The 18,487-nt window shown below is 39.3% G+C and overlaps 1 protein-coding gene across 3 annotated transcripts in view; it reads left to right on the top strand.

Annotated features, from left to right (window-relative positions):
* JAKMIP2 (janus kinase and microtubule interacting protein 2) overlaps positions 1-18,487 on the top strand; it is a 190,937-nt gene that overhangs the window by 163,659 nt on the left and 8,791 nt on the right. For 2 of the 3 annotated variants that reach the window (XM_068534537.1, XM_068534534.1), the window contains 5 exons: positions 1,091-1,159; positions 4,418-4,495; positions 7,109-7,312; positions 12,454-12,519; positions 16,162-16,232. In XM_068534537.1, coding sequence (XP_068390638.1) covers positions 1,091-1,159; positions 4,418-4,495; positions 7,109-7,312; positions 12,454-12,519; positions 16,162-16,212 — 468 coding nt within the window. In that variant the 3' untranslated portion in view covers positions 16,213-16,232. The remainder of the gene's footprint in view (positions 1-1,090; positions 1,160-4,417; positions 4,496-7,108; positions 7,313-12,453; positions 12,520-16,161; positions 16,233-18,487) is intronic. The other variant, XM_068534536.1, reaches the window with a different exon arrangement.

Below are 18,487 nucleotides of genomic sequence, written 5' to 3'. Positions count from 1 at the left end.
TAGAAAAATGCTCAGTACACCACATAATTTATCACAAACAAACTAAGAAGAAATAGTTGGTAGTGAGGCAAATTTCTAACAGTGTGGAAGTACAAATATGAATGTTAACCAAAAACTAGAATGTATTGGTTACCTAGTATGTGCAGTACACTGTCAGTAGGTCCTTAGGTTAATTACATCCTTTAATCTTCACATTATTATTAATCCCATTTCACAGATAAGAAAGTTGAGGCTTAGAGAGACCAGGTAACATTTCAAGGCCACATAGCCATGAAAAGCTAGGATTGGGATTAGACCCAAGGTAGTTGGCTTCTAGGACCCACACACTTAATTATTTGCCCAGTTGCCTCCCTGAGGGATAAGCTGATGGTTAACTTGATGGAGACCCATTATAACAATTTATTCTCTGAAACCATATATGTAGTAGGCTCACACTATATTATTCAAAGTCTAAATTCATTCAGGGTATTCATCTGTGCTAATATCAACACCATCTATCAGAATGATATATTCTAAGTGTTAGGAAAGATAAGTTTCTGTGTGATTTAAAATTTGTCTCCACTCAACAAAAATGATTCCTCAACATTTAGCTGTAATCAGTGTCTTATACTGAAAAAAATGCCATTTCTCCAGTCTCACCTGGCCTTCTTTCTTTCATCATGCTCCCTCCAATCATGGAGAATTAGACATACCTTCTGCTTGGAACTTGCCCCTCACCTTTGCTTAGTCATCTCTGACTCATTCCTTACACCCAGTGCAATTGTCATTTCCAAGAAAGCCTCCCATGGTGTCCTCCAATGAGGGCAAAACACGTGTTGGTCTTATTCACCATCACAGCCCTAGTACCTAGCACATTGCCTCACACATGGTAGATATCAATGAAGCCTTTCGCTGAATGAAGAATGAATGAATGAGTGGAAATTTATAAACTTGTTTCTGAGCTAAGAGATAAAATGTACCAAGTTTTCACTCCAAATCTTAGTCTGCTTCCTGAGATATAAGGGGAAGAGACTAAGCAGCTCAGGAGGCAGCACCATTTACACCATGTCAAGCAATCATGTCAAACACTTGTGTCTGGTTTACCCCTTAGTGGATCCAGCAAATTGAGGGAGCAGAGGCTGCCCTGCACCAGAAAATGATGGAATTGGAAAGTGACATGGTGAGTAAAAATGAGATGTCAGAAAACAAAAGAAAAGTTGAGAAGACAAATGGAAAACAACTGTTTTCTAGCAGTTTTACCTGGCACAGATGGAAGTTTGTAGCCTTGCCATTATTTTGTGTATAGACTGTGAAACAGAATGCCCAGAAGTACCCCACAATTTCAAGTTATAGCCTCCAGAAATATCATGTTGTAATTTTGTAGTATTTCCAGAACTAATGCTGAAGAAAATCCAGTTAGGTGTTTTCTTTCTTAGGCTAAATAATTTTTCCACCAAATTTAGAGAAATGATGGGTGTAACTTTGGTATTAAAAATCCCCAAGCCACCTCACTCCCATTAAGATGGCTACTATCAAAAAAACCCCAACAAAAAACAGAAAATAACAAGTGATGATGAAGATGTGGAGAAAGTGGAACCCTGTGCAATGTTAGTGGGAATGTAAAATGGTGCAGCTGCTATGGAAAACCGTATGGTTAGTGGCTGCTCAAAAAACTCAAAATAGAATTACCATATGATACAGCAACACCACTTCTGGGAGTACACCCAAAATAACTGAAAGCGGGCTCTTGAAGAGATATTTGTACACCTGTGTTCAAAGCAGCATTATTCTCTATAGCTTAAACATGGAAGCAACCCAAGTGTCTGTCAATGGATAAGCAAAATGTGGTATATCCATCTATGGAATATTATTCAGCCTTTAAAGAGTAAGGACATTATGACACATGCTATGACATGGATGAACTTTGAGGACATTATGCTAAATGAAATAAGCCAGTCACGAAAAGACAAATACTGTGTGATTCTGCTAATATAGGGTACCTACAGTAGTCATATTCATAGAAACAGAAAGCAAAATGATGGTTGTCAGGAGCTAAGAGGAGGAAATGGGGAGTTATTGTTTAATAGGTACAGAGTTTCAGTTTTGCAAGATGAAAAGAGTTCTGGAGATTGGTCTCATAACACTGTGAATATACTTAACACTACTGAAGATAAGAAAGTTTCTGTGAAACTTTTTTCTGTGAAACTTTCTTATCTGTGAATATACCTAACACTACTTAAAAATGGTTACGATTATAAATTTTATGTTGCGTGTAGTTTGCCACTATTAGCTTTTTTTTTTTAAATCCCCAAGCCTGGGAATTGGTCATTTTTAACTTACAGCAATACATAGACTTTTATAACAGTACTGTCATTACTGTTATCATTATTACTAAAAATCAGGTAGTGATTCCTATCAGGTTAGGGAATCCTATAGTAAGGACAACAAGTTGAATTTATATAGCATGTGACAGCTTACAAATCATTTGCTCATATTTTACACAGGACTTAACATTTTACCAACAGGTTAGGCTGTAAAATCAAAACATATAACAAGAACTGTTTATATTCAAAATACCCTTGAACTCTTTAAATGCACAAATATTAATTAAGCAATTAGCTTGTTACAGACACCGTTCTAGGCACTGGAGCTCAAAGGTAATTAGGAAAGTCACTAGCAAAATCGCATGCAGGGGCTTCCCTGGTGGCGCAGTGGTTAAGAATCCGCCTGCCAATGCAGGGGACACGGGTTCGAGCCCTGGTCCGGGAAGATCCCACATGCCGCGGAGCAACTAAGCCCATGCGCCACAACTCCTGAGCCTGTGCTCTAGAACCTACAAGCCACAACTACTGAAGCCCGCGTGCCTAGAGCCCGTGCTCCGCAACAGGAGAAGCCACCGCAATGAGAAGCCCGCGCACCACAGCGAAGAGTAGCCCCCGCTCGCCGCAACTAGAGAAAGCCCGCGCGCAGCAACGAAGACCCAACACAGCCAAAAATAAATAAATAAATAAACAAATAAATTTAAAAAAAAGAAATCGCATGCAGACATATCCTCTCTCAAAAGCTGATGCAATCAAGTTTACCTTCAGTGTTATAAGAGGTCCTTGTTCCTTGTTAAGCATACAGAGAAAGAATTGACTTGTGCTTGGAGCTATGTTCTATACAAAGATACATTTTTTGATGCAAATGGCAAGATGCTCGCAATATGAGAAACACACAGAAACTGAGGACAAGCAAGGGAGCATCAGATTTACGTTTCCCAGCTCACTCTGGCTTTGCAGCAAGAGCAGACACTCACTCATTAAGTGGCACTGTGGGTGGAATTGCCTCCACAGTCTTTTTTTTTTTTCTTTCTTTTTAAAATAAAATTTATTTTAAATTGTGGTAAAAAACATACAGCATGCAATTTGCCATCCTAACAATTTTTTTTGTGTACTGTTCGGTAGTGTCAAGTACATTTACCTTGCTGTGCAACACATCTCCAGAACTTTTTCATTTTGCAAACCTAAAACTCTATACCCATGAAACAACAACTCCCATTTACCCCTTCCCATGACTCTTTTTATTTATTTATTTTGGCCACACCAGGGTCCAAGTTCCCTGACCAGGGATCAAACCCATGCCCCCTGCAGTGAGAGCACAGAGTCCTAACCACTGGACCACCAGGGAAGTCCCCTATGACTCTTCTTAAAGCAGATGCCCGCCCCCAACCCCCTGCCTCCACCACCCCTTCATAAGTCTTAGCGAGACAGGTAGATGGATAAATTGGTCAGTTAGTTGGTATGTGGATGGAGCAATATGTGTGGTTAACTTTGCGCCCACTCTCTAAATTATCTTTGTGTTTGCTAATGATACATAGATGAGTTTGAATAAATTGTTTTTTATTATACAACTTTGCTCTATTACATTTCATAAAATTCTTACAAAAATATACTATCCCAGTATATTTACACAGATATACTTATTAGTTAGCATCTATAGCATTTATCTTGTCAAAAATCTACCCTTACCTTAGGGACTTCCCTGGCGGTCCAGTGGTTAAGACTCCATGCTTCCACTGCAGGGGGCATGTGTTCGATCCCTGGTTGGGGAACTAAGATCCCACATGCTGTGCAGTGAGGCCAAAAAACAAACCAATAAACAAACAAACAAAAATCTATCCTTAATGACATACTCTTAAATTGGTATAAAAATCCTTTAAGACGTTCCATGTGGATTGTTTGTTATATATTTTTTGCTTCTTTCCATTGATTTGTACATTCCCTGTGTGAAACTATAAAAGTTGAACTATTTCCCTAAAAGACAAAATCTGTGACCCTACAAATACTAGTGATTTGTCTTACAATGGAATTAGAGAAAACACTAATCAATACAATTTATATCTCACTTTCTCATTAACTAAGCTGACTCTGTGTATTAATGTGGCCCTTTTTTCTAGGAACAATTCTGCAAAATCAAAGGCTATCTGGAAGAAGAACTAGACTACAGGAAACAAGCTCTCGACCAAGCATATATGGTAGGTACAACAAGCATTGGAGACACTCCGAGTGTTTACGATTATATGCTCTGGGGTAAAGCATCCTGTGTAATTGGTCATGTCATGTATTTGAATAGACCACAATGTGCAGCTCATTTATTCAGAGGTTTCCAGTTCTCATTTTAGAACAAATATATCTCTAGTTCTTTGCTGTTACAATACTCTTATAATAGTTAATAAATATTTCATTATACTTCATTTTTTTAAAAATTGAATTGTGTTGTTAAATAATATTTAAATGAACAACAGATTGGATGGCAGTGTAGATTAAAGAGAAATTTTATTAAATCAAATCTGATTGTTGGGGAGCCTAATCTAGGGATAGAATAATGATGTATTTAATGTGATACATATTTTTAATTCATTTATTTCTGACAACAACCCTAAGAGGTATAGGGAATATTATTATTTATATATTACATACGAGAAAATGAAGGCTTAGAGAGAGAAAGAACTTGGCCCAGCTTGGTACACAAGTAGGTAGTGTTTAGATCTGACTCCAGACATTGTGGCCTTAACTACCGTCATCCAGCCACAGTAAGAATATATGGGTATGTATAAAATGGATAACTAATAAGAACCTGCTGTATAAAAAAATAAATAAAATAAAATTCAAAAATGAAAAAAAAAAAAGAATATATGGGGAAATGGGCTGTGCCTTTTTCTCTCCTCCAGAAGATTGTACTGACTGAGGAGCAAATTTGATCCACTCCCCTGTACCAAATTCATAAAGCATCATTCCTCATATTGGACTACAGCTTGCACTTCTTCTCTCCGTGTGGACACCACCCTGCCCCCCACCATAATACACTGTAATGACTCAAGAGAAAAAGAGGAACATTTCGAGGAGTTGCTAGTAGAGATTTTTATAATGCTTTCCTGGAAGCAGCCTGAGTCACTTTTGGGAAAAGAGTGAAGCACTTAGCCCCTGCTTATAATAAAGATGAATTAGTACTCCCCACCCAAGATGAATAAGAGATTCTGAGCACTGACTGATGGGGAAAGGAGACGATGAATATTGGCCGCTGATTAGAGAATGAAGAAGGAGGTAATTTTTCCCTCCCTTCGTATCCTTTTAGCCTTGCCTTCTCTACCTACACACAATAAGATTAAACTGCATGTGTGTGTGTCCCAGGACTGAAGACTCATTCAGATAATTGTTAATATATTTAACTTTTAAAAGATGAGACCTGCTTAGTCCAGGACAGGAGCTTGGAGAACATCCCTCACCAGGGCGTGTCCTTTCACCTATGTCAGAGTCACAGGGGATAAGATGATAGATTTTGGTAACTGTATCTGAAGCATGTGAAAGAAAAGAAAACTGGGATATAAGAAAGAGTAGACTCTTCATCTAAAAAAGAAAAGCCTCAAGGAAGCATTTTATAGCTAGAGCAACTATAAATCTCAGAGTATTAAAAAACAGACCAATTCCAAAGACTCTAGGCTATATTTCCCAATTTTTATTTTAAGAAAAAAATGTAGACTCTAAAGCCATCTTCAGAGGTGTGTCATGTGGAAGAGAGGTGGCATTGTGTGTGTGAAATATCTCCAATTTCAATTATTTTATTCCAACTTGGACCACTTTTCAATGCTTATTTCTAAAAATATGGCCACCACGATAGATGTCTTTAAATATCTGTCAAATGAAAGAGAGAACAAACTTATTTTCAGCTACATTTGAGAATAGAAGGATATACAGTTATTATAACAAAGTAAAGACTTCCTAAAAATGAAAAGTATGTGAAATGGACAGGATCCCAAGAAAAAGAACAAATTCTCCATCATCAGAGAAGTTCACGTATTGGCTAGATGATCCTTATGGCATCTTATAAAGGGGATCATCAAAAGGATATTTAAGCTGGAGAAGCTTTTTTTTTTTTTAATTATTTATTTTTGGCTGAGTTGGGTCTTCATTGCTGCACGCGGGCTTTCTCTAGTTGTGGCGAGTGGGGGGCTACTCTTCGTTGCGGTGCGGGGGCTTCTCATTGCGGTAGTTTCTCTTGTTGCGGAGCACGGGCTCTAGGCAAGCGGGCTTCAGTAGTTGTGACACACGGGCTCAGTAGTTGTGGCTCGTGGGCTCTAGAGCGCAGGCTCAGTAGTTGTGGCGCGTGGGCTTAGTTGCCCCACTGCATGTGGGACCTTCCCGGACCAGGGCTTGAACCCGTGTCCCCTGCACTGGCAGGCAGATTCTTAACCACTGCACCGCCAGGGAAGTCCCAGTGTGTGGGCTTCTCATTGCAGTGGTTTCTTTTGTTGCGGAGCACAGGCTCTAGGAGTGTGGGCTTCAATAGTTGTGGTGCGCAGACTCTAGAGCGCAGGCTCAGTAGCTGTGGCGCACGGGCTTAGTTGCTCCGCGGCATGTGGGATCTTCCCAGACCAGGGCTAAAACCCGTGTCCCCTGCACTGACAGACAGATTCTTAACCACTGTACCGTCAGGATAGTCCCTAAGCTGGATAAGCTTTGAAATTTATTTTGTTGCTAGGATCCTGTGAGACTAAAATAATACATCCCTCCACATGTACACACATGTGTACATTCACGCACCACACTTAAGATGCTAAATTCCAAGGTTTTCTAATTCTATTTGCCAGAGAATCCAGGAACTAGAAGCGACTTTGTACAATGCTCTGCAGCAAGAAACTGTTATCAAGTTTGGTGAATTATTAACTGAGAAACAGCAAGAGGAGCTGAGGACAGCAGTGGAAAAGTTACGGCGGCAGATGCTGAGGAAGAGCAGAGAGTACGACTGTCAGATTCTTCAGGAGAGAATGGAGCTCTTACAGCAAGCCCATCAGGTGAGGATGTAGTCACTACATCTGTGTTGGGTGGTACTAAGAAAATGGGACCAAGTGCTTAGTACATAGTGTTGAGTATGAGTATGGAGAAGCCTGGGAGCTAGAAGCTATTGTCAAAGAGTAAAATAAATAACTATTGTTTTCCACCTACACTCAGAAATAGGACGATGGTTTTATAATGGATTAGTCTGAAGAAAATTGGCACTTCAGAAGCACTGTGTCATGCTACTATTTTTGCAACTACTTTGTCATGAAATACCCCTTGAATCTCATGGAGCCTGATTATGTCCCTTATGCTGGGAAGGGACTCTCTGGAACTCACTCCAGGACACAGATAATGCTTTCCTGCTGTTACTCATCCCAGGCCATAACCTAGCCTGATCAAATAATCCAAAGAGGGTAAAAGGGAACAAGGACCTTTCTCTTTATTCCCAGAATAAACAGCAACAGCAACAAAGCATGGAAGCTGCCTCTTACTTATTGGCATTTGCTATAGGTCAGGAACTAAACTAAGGGCTCTACTTCCATCATTTCATTTAATCTTTGCAATAGCCCACTACTGTAAGTATTCTTATTATCCCAGCTTAAGAGATCGTGATAACTGAAGAAAAGAGTGCTTAGGTGATTTGCCCAAGATGACAGATAGTAAGCAACAGAGCCAGAATTACAACCCAGATCGGCCTGACTCCAAGGCCAGTGCACATAAACATTGCACTATACTGTCTGCTACAGCTTGAGTCATCTATAATTTATATGATTTATCTAGACCAGCAAGGCTCAAAATAAACACCTAATATTAACTTATAGCCAAAATTCTTAATTCCAACTATTTGTTCATGTCATAGATTGACAGGCAAAGACTAGGGTCCTGGTCAAAAAGCAGATTCTGTAATAATTCCAGAATTGAAAGTTCCAGGCTAGGGTATTCGGTACTCATAAGCTGTAATAAGCAACTGGTACAAAATCCAGATGGGCTATACAAGAAGTAAGAATCATATGGTCATTAGAGATCAAGGTGAGTAGAAAAGGAACAGGGGTTATTTTTTGTGGATCTTTACAGGCTAACAAATGACCCAAGTTAACAGGGAACTCTGAAGCCATTTTGTCCTAGAGATGATAAACACATGCATGTTTGTTTCACTGGTTCTTGAGATTCCATCATAAAGGTTAGGATTTTGACTCTGAAGAGAGTTTTAAAGCTTTCAATAATAGACTGTACGGTATCATTGCATTAATGCAGGCATTCTTTCCTTCTGTAAGGGAATGAACATGTCCTCTGCATAAATTTCTTAGGCTGCAATAGCATTTAATTAATTTCAGCAAAGAAGGAGGTGTGTCATGGAACCACAGAAGTGTTCATTTTTAAGATGGACAAACAGTTATCTAAATTTTTTTAAGATTAAAGCCTTGTCAATGCTTCTGTGTCTCTTCAGTCAGCTAAGGTACTTCACTCCCAAAAGAGATGGTTCTGTCTGTTTTGTTTTAAGTTACCCAGTCTGAACTGTTAAATACATTATATTTCTAAGCCTCAGAGAGTTTTATTGACATTTTCTGTCTCCCAAACAGATGTTCGTTAGAATATGCCTCTCCAGTTATTTCTTACTTTTCTTTCCTTTCAATCAGTAGCTTTGATTTGAGAGAATTATTCCAGAAGGCATTGGCCAGGATTTGTCATATATAAGTTTATAATGCAGTCTAAATTCTAGAGCATATCACTAACCACTTATTAGACATTTCTGTTTGAATGTTTTAGAGTGAACTCATGTGAAACATACCTAAACACACATTCCTATCCTTACTTCTCCCTTCTCTCCCCATCTGCCTGTCTTGGTTAGTAGAACTATCATATCTCAAGGCACTCAAGCTGAAAACCCTGGGGTCTTCCTTGTCCTTCTCACCTTTTCTGATGTTATATTCTTCCTCAAAAGCCTCCATGATCCCAATTTCCAGTTGAGTCTAGTCTTGCTATCTCCAGGTCCTTCAGTAGCTGGCCACTCCTCCCCTAAAACCCAGATTTGAGACAGTCTTCATAGCTTACCTTCCTCTCTGTTCACGCAGAACTCTTCCTGTACCCCTTAGGCCATGATTTCCCACCTCCAAGCCTTTGTTTTCCTGACTGCTCACCCCAGAATGTCCTTCAGAGTCTGCTGCACTTATCCAAATCTTCTCATTTTTCCAGTCCCAGTTTAGATCCACCTCCTCAGAACACTCTCCCTGATGAAGACAATGAACTACATACTACTGAAAAAATCGACATTCCATACCCTTTTTATACAGTCATTCAGAACCATTTATCGAGGGCCTGCTTGTGCTGGGTGCTGGGAATGTGATGGTGGACAAAGACATAAAGGTCATTGTTCTCATGTATCCTACAGATGAAGAAGGAAAAAGCGACAGTGCAAATGAGCAATAGCCAAGGCAATTTCAGAGAGTGGCAATAAGTGCTCTGAAGATGTGTGTGTGTGTGTGTGTGTGTGTGTGAGAGAGAGAGAGAGAGAGAGAGAGGGAGGGAGGGAGGGAGGGAGAGGGAGAGAATGAGAGTGAGTTTGGGAGTCGGATTAGCCTCTCTAAACTGGCTGATCAGAGCAGGCCTCTCTGAAAATGTCGAAGTCCCAAGAAATCAGCCACACAAAGATTTTGGCAAGGTGTCCCAGAAGTTAGGGTCAGCAGGGGCTAAGTCTCTATCATGGGAATGTTTGGAATATTTAAGGAGCAGAGAGAAGGCCAGTATGGCAGGAGCACATGGAGCTAAGAGAAGGTTGTTATGAGATGAATCTGGAGAGCTAAGACAGGCCTAGATCATGCTGGGCCTTGAAGGAGTTTGGGTTTTATTCTGAGAGCAACTTGGCTAACCCTCCCTCTCCCTCTTCCTCGCCCCCTTAAAACTCAAGGACTGCCGTGATCATTTCACATTCTAAGAGTTCACACTGGCTGCTATAGGTGGATGTAGGATGCACAAGATTAGAAGCAGGAAGAGCCGGCAGTAAGCTCTCACATGGTCATGATGGGGGACTTGGTATACTTAGTAGCAGTAGAGACAAAAAGTGGTAGAAAAGGGATCTATTTTGGACTCCATAGAGTTTACTGTTAGACTGGATGGCAGGCTGGCAAGCAGATGGGAAGGAAAAAGACATAAAGCCCGCAGCACCCAATGTAGCCTACCTAACTCATTTAATAAATATGTATACGCAGCTTCTTTGTGCTAAACGCTGTACGGGGTGTTAGAGATTGGCGATGAAGTTGTGCATAGTTTCGCCATTGTTTACTTTTTCTGCTTAATCTGTTTTTCCCTGTGTTTTACATTTTTTCTCCCCACCTGGATGTGATAGTTCTTTGAGATCAGGAACTAATTGACGCCTTGCCGGTATTCTCCATCACATCCAGCACAGTCCTGAACATGTACGAAGGTGCCCAACAAGCACAGGCTTGGTGGCTGAATAGACGCCATAGTAATCTCATGATTTTATTGGTGTAGTGCGTGCCTCCGCATCCAGCAGACATATGAAGGAAGTTCTTGCACACTCAAGGTAGAAAGAGCTAGCAAATTTATTCTTTCACTGTGTAGCTTTGGAGCATACGCAGCACTATGGAAATACAAGCACACACATCACACACATTTATCATTCACTGTCACACACATTCATTGTCACATAATTTCATGGTCCTTCTGACAGAACACACCCTCCTCTCCTGCACAAACCTCACCCTCTTTCCTTTAAAGCAGGATTTCTCAGTCTCTGCACTACTGACATTTTGGGCCTGATGATTCTTTATGGGGGGGTGGAGACTGATCTGTGTACTGCAGGATGTTTAGCGGCATACTTGGCCTCTACCCCTTAGGTGCTAGTTGCACCCCTCCCCCCAGTTGTGACCAGTGATCGCACGTGATTCAAAACTGTCCAGAAATTAGATAGTGGTGATGGTTGCACAACTTTGTGAATATACTAAAACCACTGAATATTACACTTTAAAATAAATTAACTAACTAACTTTTTTAAATGTCCAGACGTTGCCAGATGTCATCTGGGGTGCAAAATCACCCCCAGTTGAGAACCACTGTTTAGAGAGAGGAAGATATGATTTCCAAGTTCAACTGTTCTTTGTTCTAGCTTCCCTTTTGTCTCCCCACATTGCATTGTAAAACCTCTCCTTCTATATTATCACGTTGTTTAGCTTCCATCGTTTTCTTCTTAGACTCCAGTTCTCCATTTTCTAATTATTCCCAAAAGAGGCATTAAATTACAAGCTTGCCCTGTGTAACCCTGTACCATGAATATACAAGGCCTTTAGATTGCCAGAAGGAAATTTGAAGACTCTTTTCACTTATAAATTATTGTCTATGTAATGTCGATTTCAAATCTGTGCTATTTAAATTACTGGAATTTTGTTACAGTTTACAGGTAATTTCAAAAACAGTTCTGGAACTTTTTTGTCTTCAGGATTACTAGTGTTATTCTTGTTATGTTTGGTTTTGTTTTTCCCCTAGTTTATCAGTTCCTTCTTTTGAATTTTTTTGACGTGGAATCGCTAGCTTATTTTGTGAAAATTGGTCAGTGCTGTTTCATGAGGAAATTCCACCCTGAAACAGATTTGAAATAAGGTTGAAAAAAAAAAGGTAGAACAGAAACCAATGGGATAATTGCATTTGTGTGAGCCAGTTTTAGCCATTTTTTTAATGAGGTAATAAACAACCAAAAACCTTAATCCAAATGGTTTACAACAAAGTTTGTTTCTTGCTCTCTAGTTCTGGGACATACAGCTGTCTCTACAAAGATGTGGCTTTCCCACATCTCACTCCCACTCACGTTCCACTGGCCAAAACAGGTCTCCTGACCAAGCCCAAGGACAGTGGGCTGAGAATCATACCTCTCTCACAGGGAAGGGGTCTTCAGGGATAGATTGACCCAGAAGAGAAAGGGGTGGCAAATATTTTTAAAATATAATCAATGACAATAATTTTCACTGTGAGTACGGGTAATTTTTGAAACATGCAATAACCCTCTGGGTACAGAAAAACGTATATGTGACGTTTCCAGATGTTATGTTTTTATAGGAAGTTCTGTATTTTAGGTTGGTGAATGATCTTCTTGTTTAACTTAACAGACTGAAAAGCTTCTTTTTCCCTCCCCTTTTTTTTTCAGAGAATTCGTGACTTAGAAGATAAAACAGACATCCAGAAAAGACAGATAAAGGACTTAGAAGAAAAGGTACATGTGAAGTTCAATATGAATTTCAATCTTTATTTTTTAGATCAGACAATAATATTGTTTTCACTCACTGTGTTTTCTTTCTTCTCAGCTATTGTGTATTTGTGTAGGCAGGTATAGTTACAGTAAACGTAAACTCTGCTTGTAGTCAGGCAGCAGGATTCTAGCAAAGCTTCTGCCTTCGGTTACATTTTTGCCTTTTGTGTTGATTCCTGTCCTTTTCTATACGTGTTTTCTTTCCTCAGTTTTCCCTTTCTCATCTTCACTTCTTTGCCAAAAGCTTCTTCTGAGTTTTGTCACTCTACGTTCCTCTTCCTTTTTAAAATCTTTTTAGTCCCTTTTTAAAAAAGTCTTTCCCATTATTCATAAAAAGCCCTTTCCTCCTTGTGCTGCAATTTCACCTCAATAATACATTCAGAAATTTAGATTGACACATGAAAACTATGCCCTCATGTCACTTCCCCAGTGGTCTGAGAGAGGAACTGCTTCTTCCAGGTCAGCCAACATTTTGGCAGGGGTGGGGGTGAGGTAAAGAGGGCATTTGGAAATGTGTGTGTTCTGGGAGAAGGGAGAGGGCTAGCACAGGAATGCTCCTTAGCTGCAGTGAATTCAACAGTCTTGCATAACAAAGAATTATCCTGCCTAGGATGCCAGGGGCGCCCTGCCAAGGAACACAGCGGGGATGGCAAGAGGTGTTCTATGGAGTTCCAGTCGCATTGACTGGAAGTAGCAGCCCGAATCCCTGTGTTGCAAAAAAGCATGGTTGTTTTGCAGTATCTTCCATGGACACCCAAGAAGCAAATAGCAAACCACCTGCCATTTCCGAGATAGTGATTAGAATTTGGTTCATCCCAAATGGCTTTTATAGTTGCCCTTATGTGAGCTCAAAGGCCACTGGTAGGGTCCAGTAGCCAAACAATCAGCCACCTAGATTCTTATGTAGGCTGGGTCTTCACGTACTTATTTGAGCTTGGGTAAGTGACTTTACCCACTGTGTCTGAGCCATATCTATTCAATAGGGATGGTAACACTCACCCTCACCTCCTCTCATGGGTTCCATGAGGAAAAACAGGAGGTCACTTACATGAAAATTAGGAAACACTAAAAAAGTATAAGTCAAATTAAAGTATATTTTTTAAAATTTCAAAATGTAAAGTTACACATCTTATACAAAATTTTGAATTTGAATTTTCCTCATTTCCAAAGTGTGCTATTTAGTTCTTCAGGGTAAGAGTGTAGTAAACGAAAAGCTGCATCTAATTTCCCAGTGTTTGACAGAAAGACCCACAGAAAGCAGGGGTTGTCCACAGTTTCCCTGGCTGTCAAAGGACACACCTGCTATCTTCCGTTATCCACGTATTTGAATGGCTACTCTTGGTCCTAGTCAGTCTCTCTGCTAATTCGTAAACAGTCCTGGGGTGGTTCAAGGAGAAAGCTGCCAGCTCTGCCCCAGAAACTTCGTTCAGTTCAGTCCCCACTTAACTGAGGAAAAACAAACAAATAAAGGAATTTTCTAACATCTAGTCAGGTCACCACCCTAGCCAAATTAAGTGTGAACTTCTCATTTTACAGGTCTGAACTTCCTAAACATTTATGATAATAGGTTAATGTACTTAACAGAAAATGACGATTATTTAGCTATCAAAGCAGCATATTCCATATGTGGTACTAAACTAAGCCACTTCAAAAACAATCCAGTTGGTTTTTGATTAGAGGTTAGAATGACAGATGAGGTTTATAAAGTACCTTCTATTCACTTGACCTCAATTCTACTCATCCACAAGCATAGTAAAAAGGCTAAAGATCACTTATGTCAGGGATAGTCTTCATTCTTTCCCCTGGAGTACTTGAACACCTTCTCAGGGTACATACAGTATTCCTTCTTTGTTCCTAATTCCCACGCACACAGTGAATATAAATCAGGTGATAAAAACAAACATAGCAAAATTGCTTCCCATGTGCCGCTCTTCACCATCCAAGGCACTTCCACGTTCATCATCTCATTTGATGATGAATTATCATCATTAATTATAATTATTAATTATTATAATAAATAATAATTGTTATAATTAATTATAATTATCATGAGAAATATACCACAGATATTATGTTCCCCTTTTATACAGATAATAAAACAAAGGCTCAGAGACATTAAACAACTTTCCCCAAATCATATAACCAGTCTATGGCAAATCAAGACCAGAGGTCAGGTATCTGACCTTAAGTGCCACAGCCTGCCTACCACATAGCATGGAATTTAGACTCTCATTGTAAATCAGGTGATGGGCATCCCCTCATGCCCAGAGAGGTAGCTCTGACACCTGACCTTCTCATGGGAATAGTGGAAGTCTTCCATTCCTCTCCTCCATCCACTCCTGCTACAGGTGCCATCCTATTACTATCCATCTTCAAGGAATGGGGGGGAAAAAAAAAAAAGGACAGAGTTTCTGCTTTTCATGGTACTAGACCAGTCACTAATACATGGCTCTTCACACCATGTTTATAACTTGTTCATGCAATTTTGCCACAGTGAAGCAAGAGCCTTGTAAGTATGGTATTAAAGGAAATATGCAAATAATATGCCCAATATGAGACTGCCACACAGGACCCTATTCAAAAATGTCATGTCCAACAGAAGGCTCCTGAAGTGTGATAACAAGGCAAAAGACTTCATGACTCTGTAAGAGTAAATCACCGAGGAGATCAGTATTTGAAAAAACTGATCTGACCTATGACATTTTATAATTAGCATACAGTTGGTTTTCTACCAGCAAGCATGTTTTCCATCCAAGTATGGATGTGGAAAACAAGCATGTTTTCCATCCAAGTATCTGCTTCTCTGGTGAAGGTTCATGGTGAAGAGAGACAAATCGGACTCCATTTAACTTCTATGAGTCAAATAAGGAGAAATCTATCTCAGAAGCATGACAGCCTGGAGTGGCAGCGTCCATTCACTGTGTGAAGTTACCTCTGATGAATAAGCATAGTTCATACCAGTAGAAGGACCACATATCCTCACTCAACCAGGACAGACCCAGGTTATACCTGTTGCCATGATGTAATTACTAATACAATTCCATTTCCCTCTGAGGAGCGCCCCACTGTGGATAAGTGATCGTATGTTTACCCTACAGATTAATATTCTTCCTGCTCTGCCTTAGTCCTAAAACCTAACACGTTAACCATATAATGATAGCCCTGAGTGATTGTGTACACTTTGATCATTTTTAATTTTTTAAATTACCCTCTCACACATTAAAAATAGAGACAATAACATGTAATAGAGTAGGACTTGGAAGGTCTAAGCTCTAGGCTTCACTATACCATCAGATTATATGCAATTAGACTATTGAGTGCTTATTTTTCTTACTTAGAAAATTAGGAGCTTAGACCGATTACCTGTTAAGACCCTCTCAGAATTCTAAAATGTATCAGTCGATGTTAGTTGAACACCAGTTATTCATTGCATTGCTTTACCAGTGGATAAATAAAAGGTATGTTTTTTTTTTGAAATAAAAGGTATTTGGTGTATATATGAGAAATGGTCAGATTTGAGCAAAGTGGAAAAGCTGAGGTTTTGTGCGACCTGAATGGCAGTACAGAAATTCAGATTTACATAATCTTCTTCTTTTTCTTCTGCAGTTTCTGTTTCTATTCTTGTTCTTCTCTCTTGCCTTTATTCTATGGCCTTGATGTCAAGGTGCCTCTTACAGGTAAGATTCCATTTAATTCTCAAAATGTGCTTCTAAGAGGTATTTGATAAGAAGGATGCTGCATATAGTTACTATGCCCATGTTTTTAAAAAACAAATACACTGGGTATTTAAATGCCAATCTTAAATGCCATAAAATGAGAAATAGATCCAATCCATTTGGGTGATTATTAAAGAAATGAAGCAACCATGAAGCATGATGGAAATCAAGGATTTTTTTCTAGCTAACTGTCTTGCTTTGGGAAGTCATGATGTCTGTGGATCTGCGAATTCTCACTGTAGCCCCTCATTACACTGAAAGAGTCGTTTCTGTATCTGCAAAGTAAAAAAATATGAGTATGTTTTTAGTGTCTCTTCCAGGTTGAAAATTCTGCTTCTGTAAATCTAACAAGTTAAAAATGACTGATTTTTTAACCCTTTCTCCCAGTCCCTCTTCATCAGGACTCAGGAAAACAGGCTATTTAGGGAAATTGGATCTTGTTTTAAAATAAGATAGTTTTCAATGTCCATTTAGAAAAAAATGAAGACTCACTATTATTATATTATCAAGTCAGTTTCTTATGAATACAAGTATAAATCATCTTAGACAGTGATTCCCAATGCTATTAAAAATACAGATTCCAAAGCCTTACCTCCGATTTAATGAAGCAGATTACTGGACATGGGGATGAGACAGAGGGTGAGAGAGGTGGAGAGTAAAGATTGATCTATATTTTTAACAAGCATACCAGGTGATTCTGATGTCTACCCAGGTACAGAAACCACAAACCTTAACACCATTATTTAAAAATAAACAAGGGCTAGCTGCCATTCTAAATCTGTTTACCATGGTGTATGTCCACTTTGGTTATCCTATTAAGTTATATTATGCAGGGATCTTTCCTGGACCTCACGTTACTTAACATTTTCTATAACAAGTTGAAAAATGGAAGAGAGACACTTTCTCTCTCTGTGGGTATCAACTCTGTTACCTGGATGTGAAACAGAAAAGCAAAAGTACTTTAGCATGACCTGATACAAGGAAGGAGTGAAGCAGATATCCCCAGAAAGTTGTATCCTCATATACCCAACTCCCTGGCTTTATTCCTTCCTCCAAAAGATTTTCTTTTCAGACTGAAAATTATCCTCTGTCTGACAAGAAGGGTGGTAACCTTGCAGCACATAAAGAAGAGGACTTAGTTTCTTAAACTGAATGAGAATATCTAAAGAGAAATGGGCAAGATTCTCTAGGAAAGGATCAAAATGGCCAGAGCATGAGAAAACAAACAGCCCTCCCATCCCCCAAATAACAATCGATCAATGAGGCAAATAAAGTTCGTTGAGACGCAAGTACTACATGGTGGTGTAGGGAAGAAAAATCAAGCTTCATTAATACATAAACACTAGCTAGAAAATGAGTAGGCTTGAACATTAATATCAATAATGACTAACAATTACATGCTAGGTGCTGTTCTAAGCAATAGATACATTAATCCTCACAAAACCCCCTAGAAAGTAGGTGTTGCTTTTATTTATTTTTTTTTACAGCTGGGGAAACTACAGCATGTGATTTTTCCCAAGACCATATCGCTACAGTGGGCAGGACTAGGATTTGTACCCAGACAGCCTCACGCCAGAGTCCACTTTTAACCCCATTCTGCCTCACAAATGAAAGAGGGCCTTTCTCTCACATTTTGAGCATTATTTATGTTCATATATATCAGCAATCAGAGGGGTCCTATCTACAATCTGTGTACTACTACATAGCTCTTGGGTTTTGAAATTGCAATGCGCTCATCTCCATACCTTTTCCAATTTTTTGTAACTCCTCGAGGGATATACAAAATTTAATTTGCTTTTCCTCCAGGGGCACGCGTGATTGACACTTAGGAATGGTCAAATGAAAAAATGCAATTATAATTAATAATAATAATATGGCAAATGAATGTGGCAGTGAATCTGGGTAGTAAAAATATGTAGAGGGACAAAGGCTGAGTAGTTTAGAGTGTACAGCTTTGAAGTTAACTCTACTGTTAAGTTTGAATCCTGCCATGTACTAGCTACGTCATGGTAGGTTTAGACCAAGATTAGGTTTCCTATTCCATAAAATGGTTATAATTATATTAACTACAGCATGGTATTATGTTGAAAAAATTCAATAAGATTATGCATATGAAGGATTTGCCACATTGACTGGCACATGGTTCAGTAATCAGCAACTCTTAGCTATTATAAAAAAGAAAAAAAAAAGTTGGCTATCACATTTACTGAGTTTGC

This window comes from Eschrichtius robustus, chromosome 2 (genome assembly GCF_028021215.1).
Source record: "Eschrichtius robustus isolate mEscRob2 chromosome 2, mEscRob2.pri, whole genome shotgun sequence".
Lineage (NCBI taxonomy): Eukaryota > Metazoa > Chordata > Mammalia > Artiodactyla > Eschrichtiidae > Eschrichtius > Eschrichtius robustus.
This window is presented reverse-complemented; position numbering and strand designations above follow the sequence as displayed.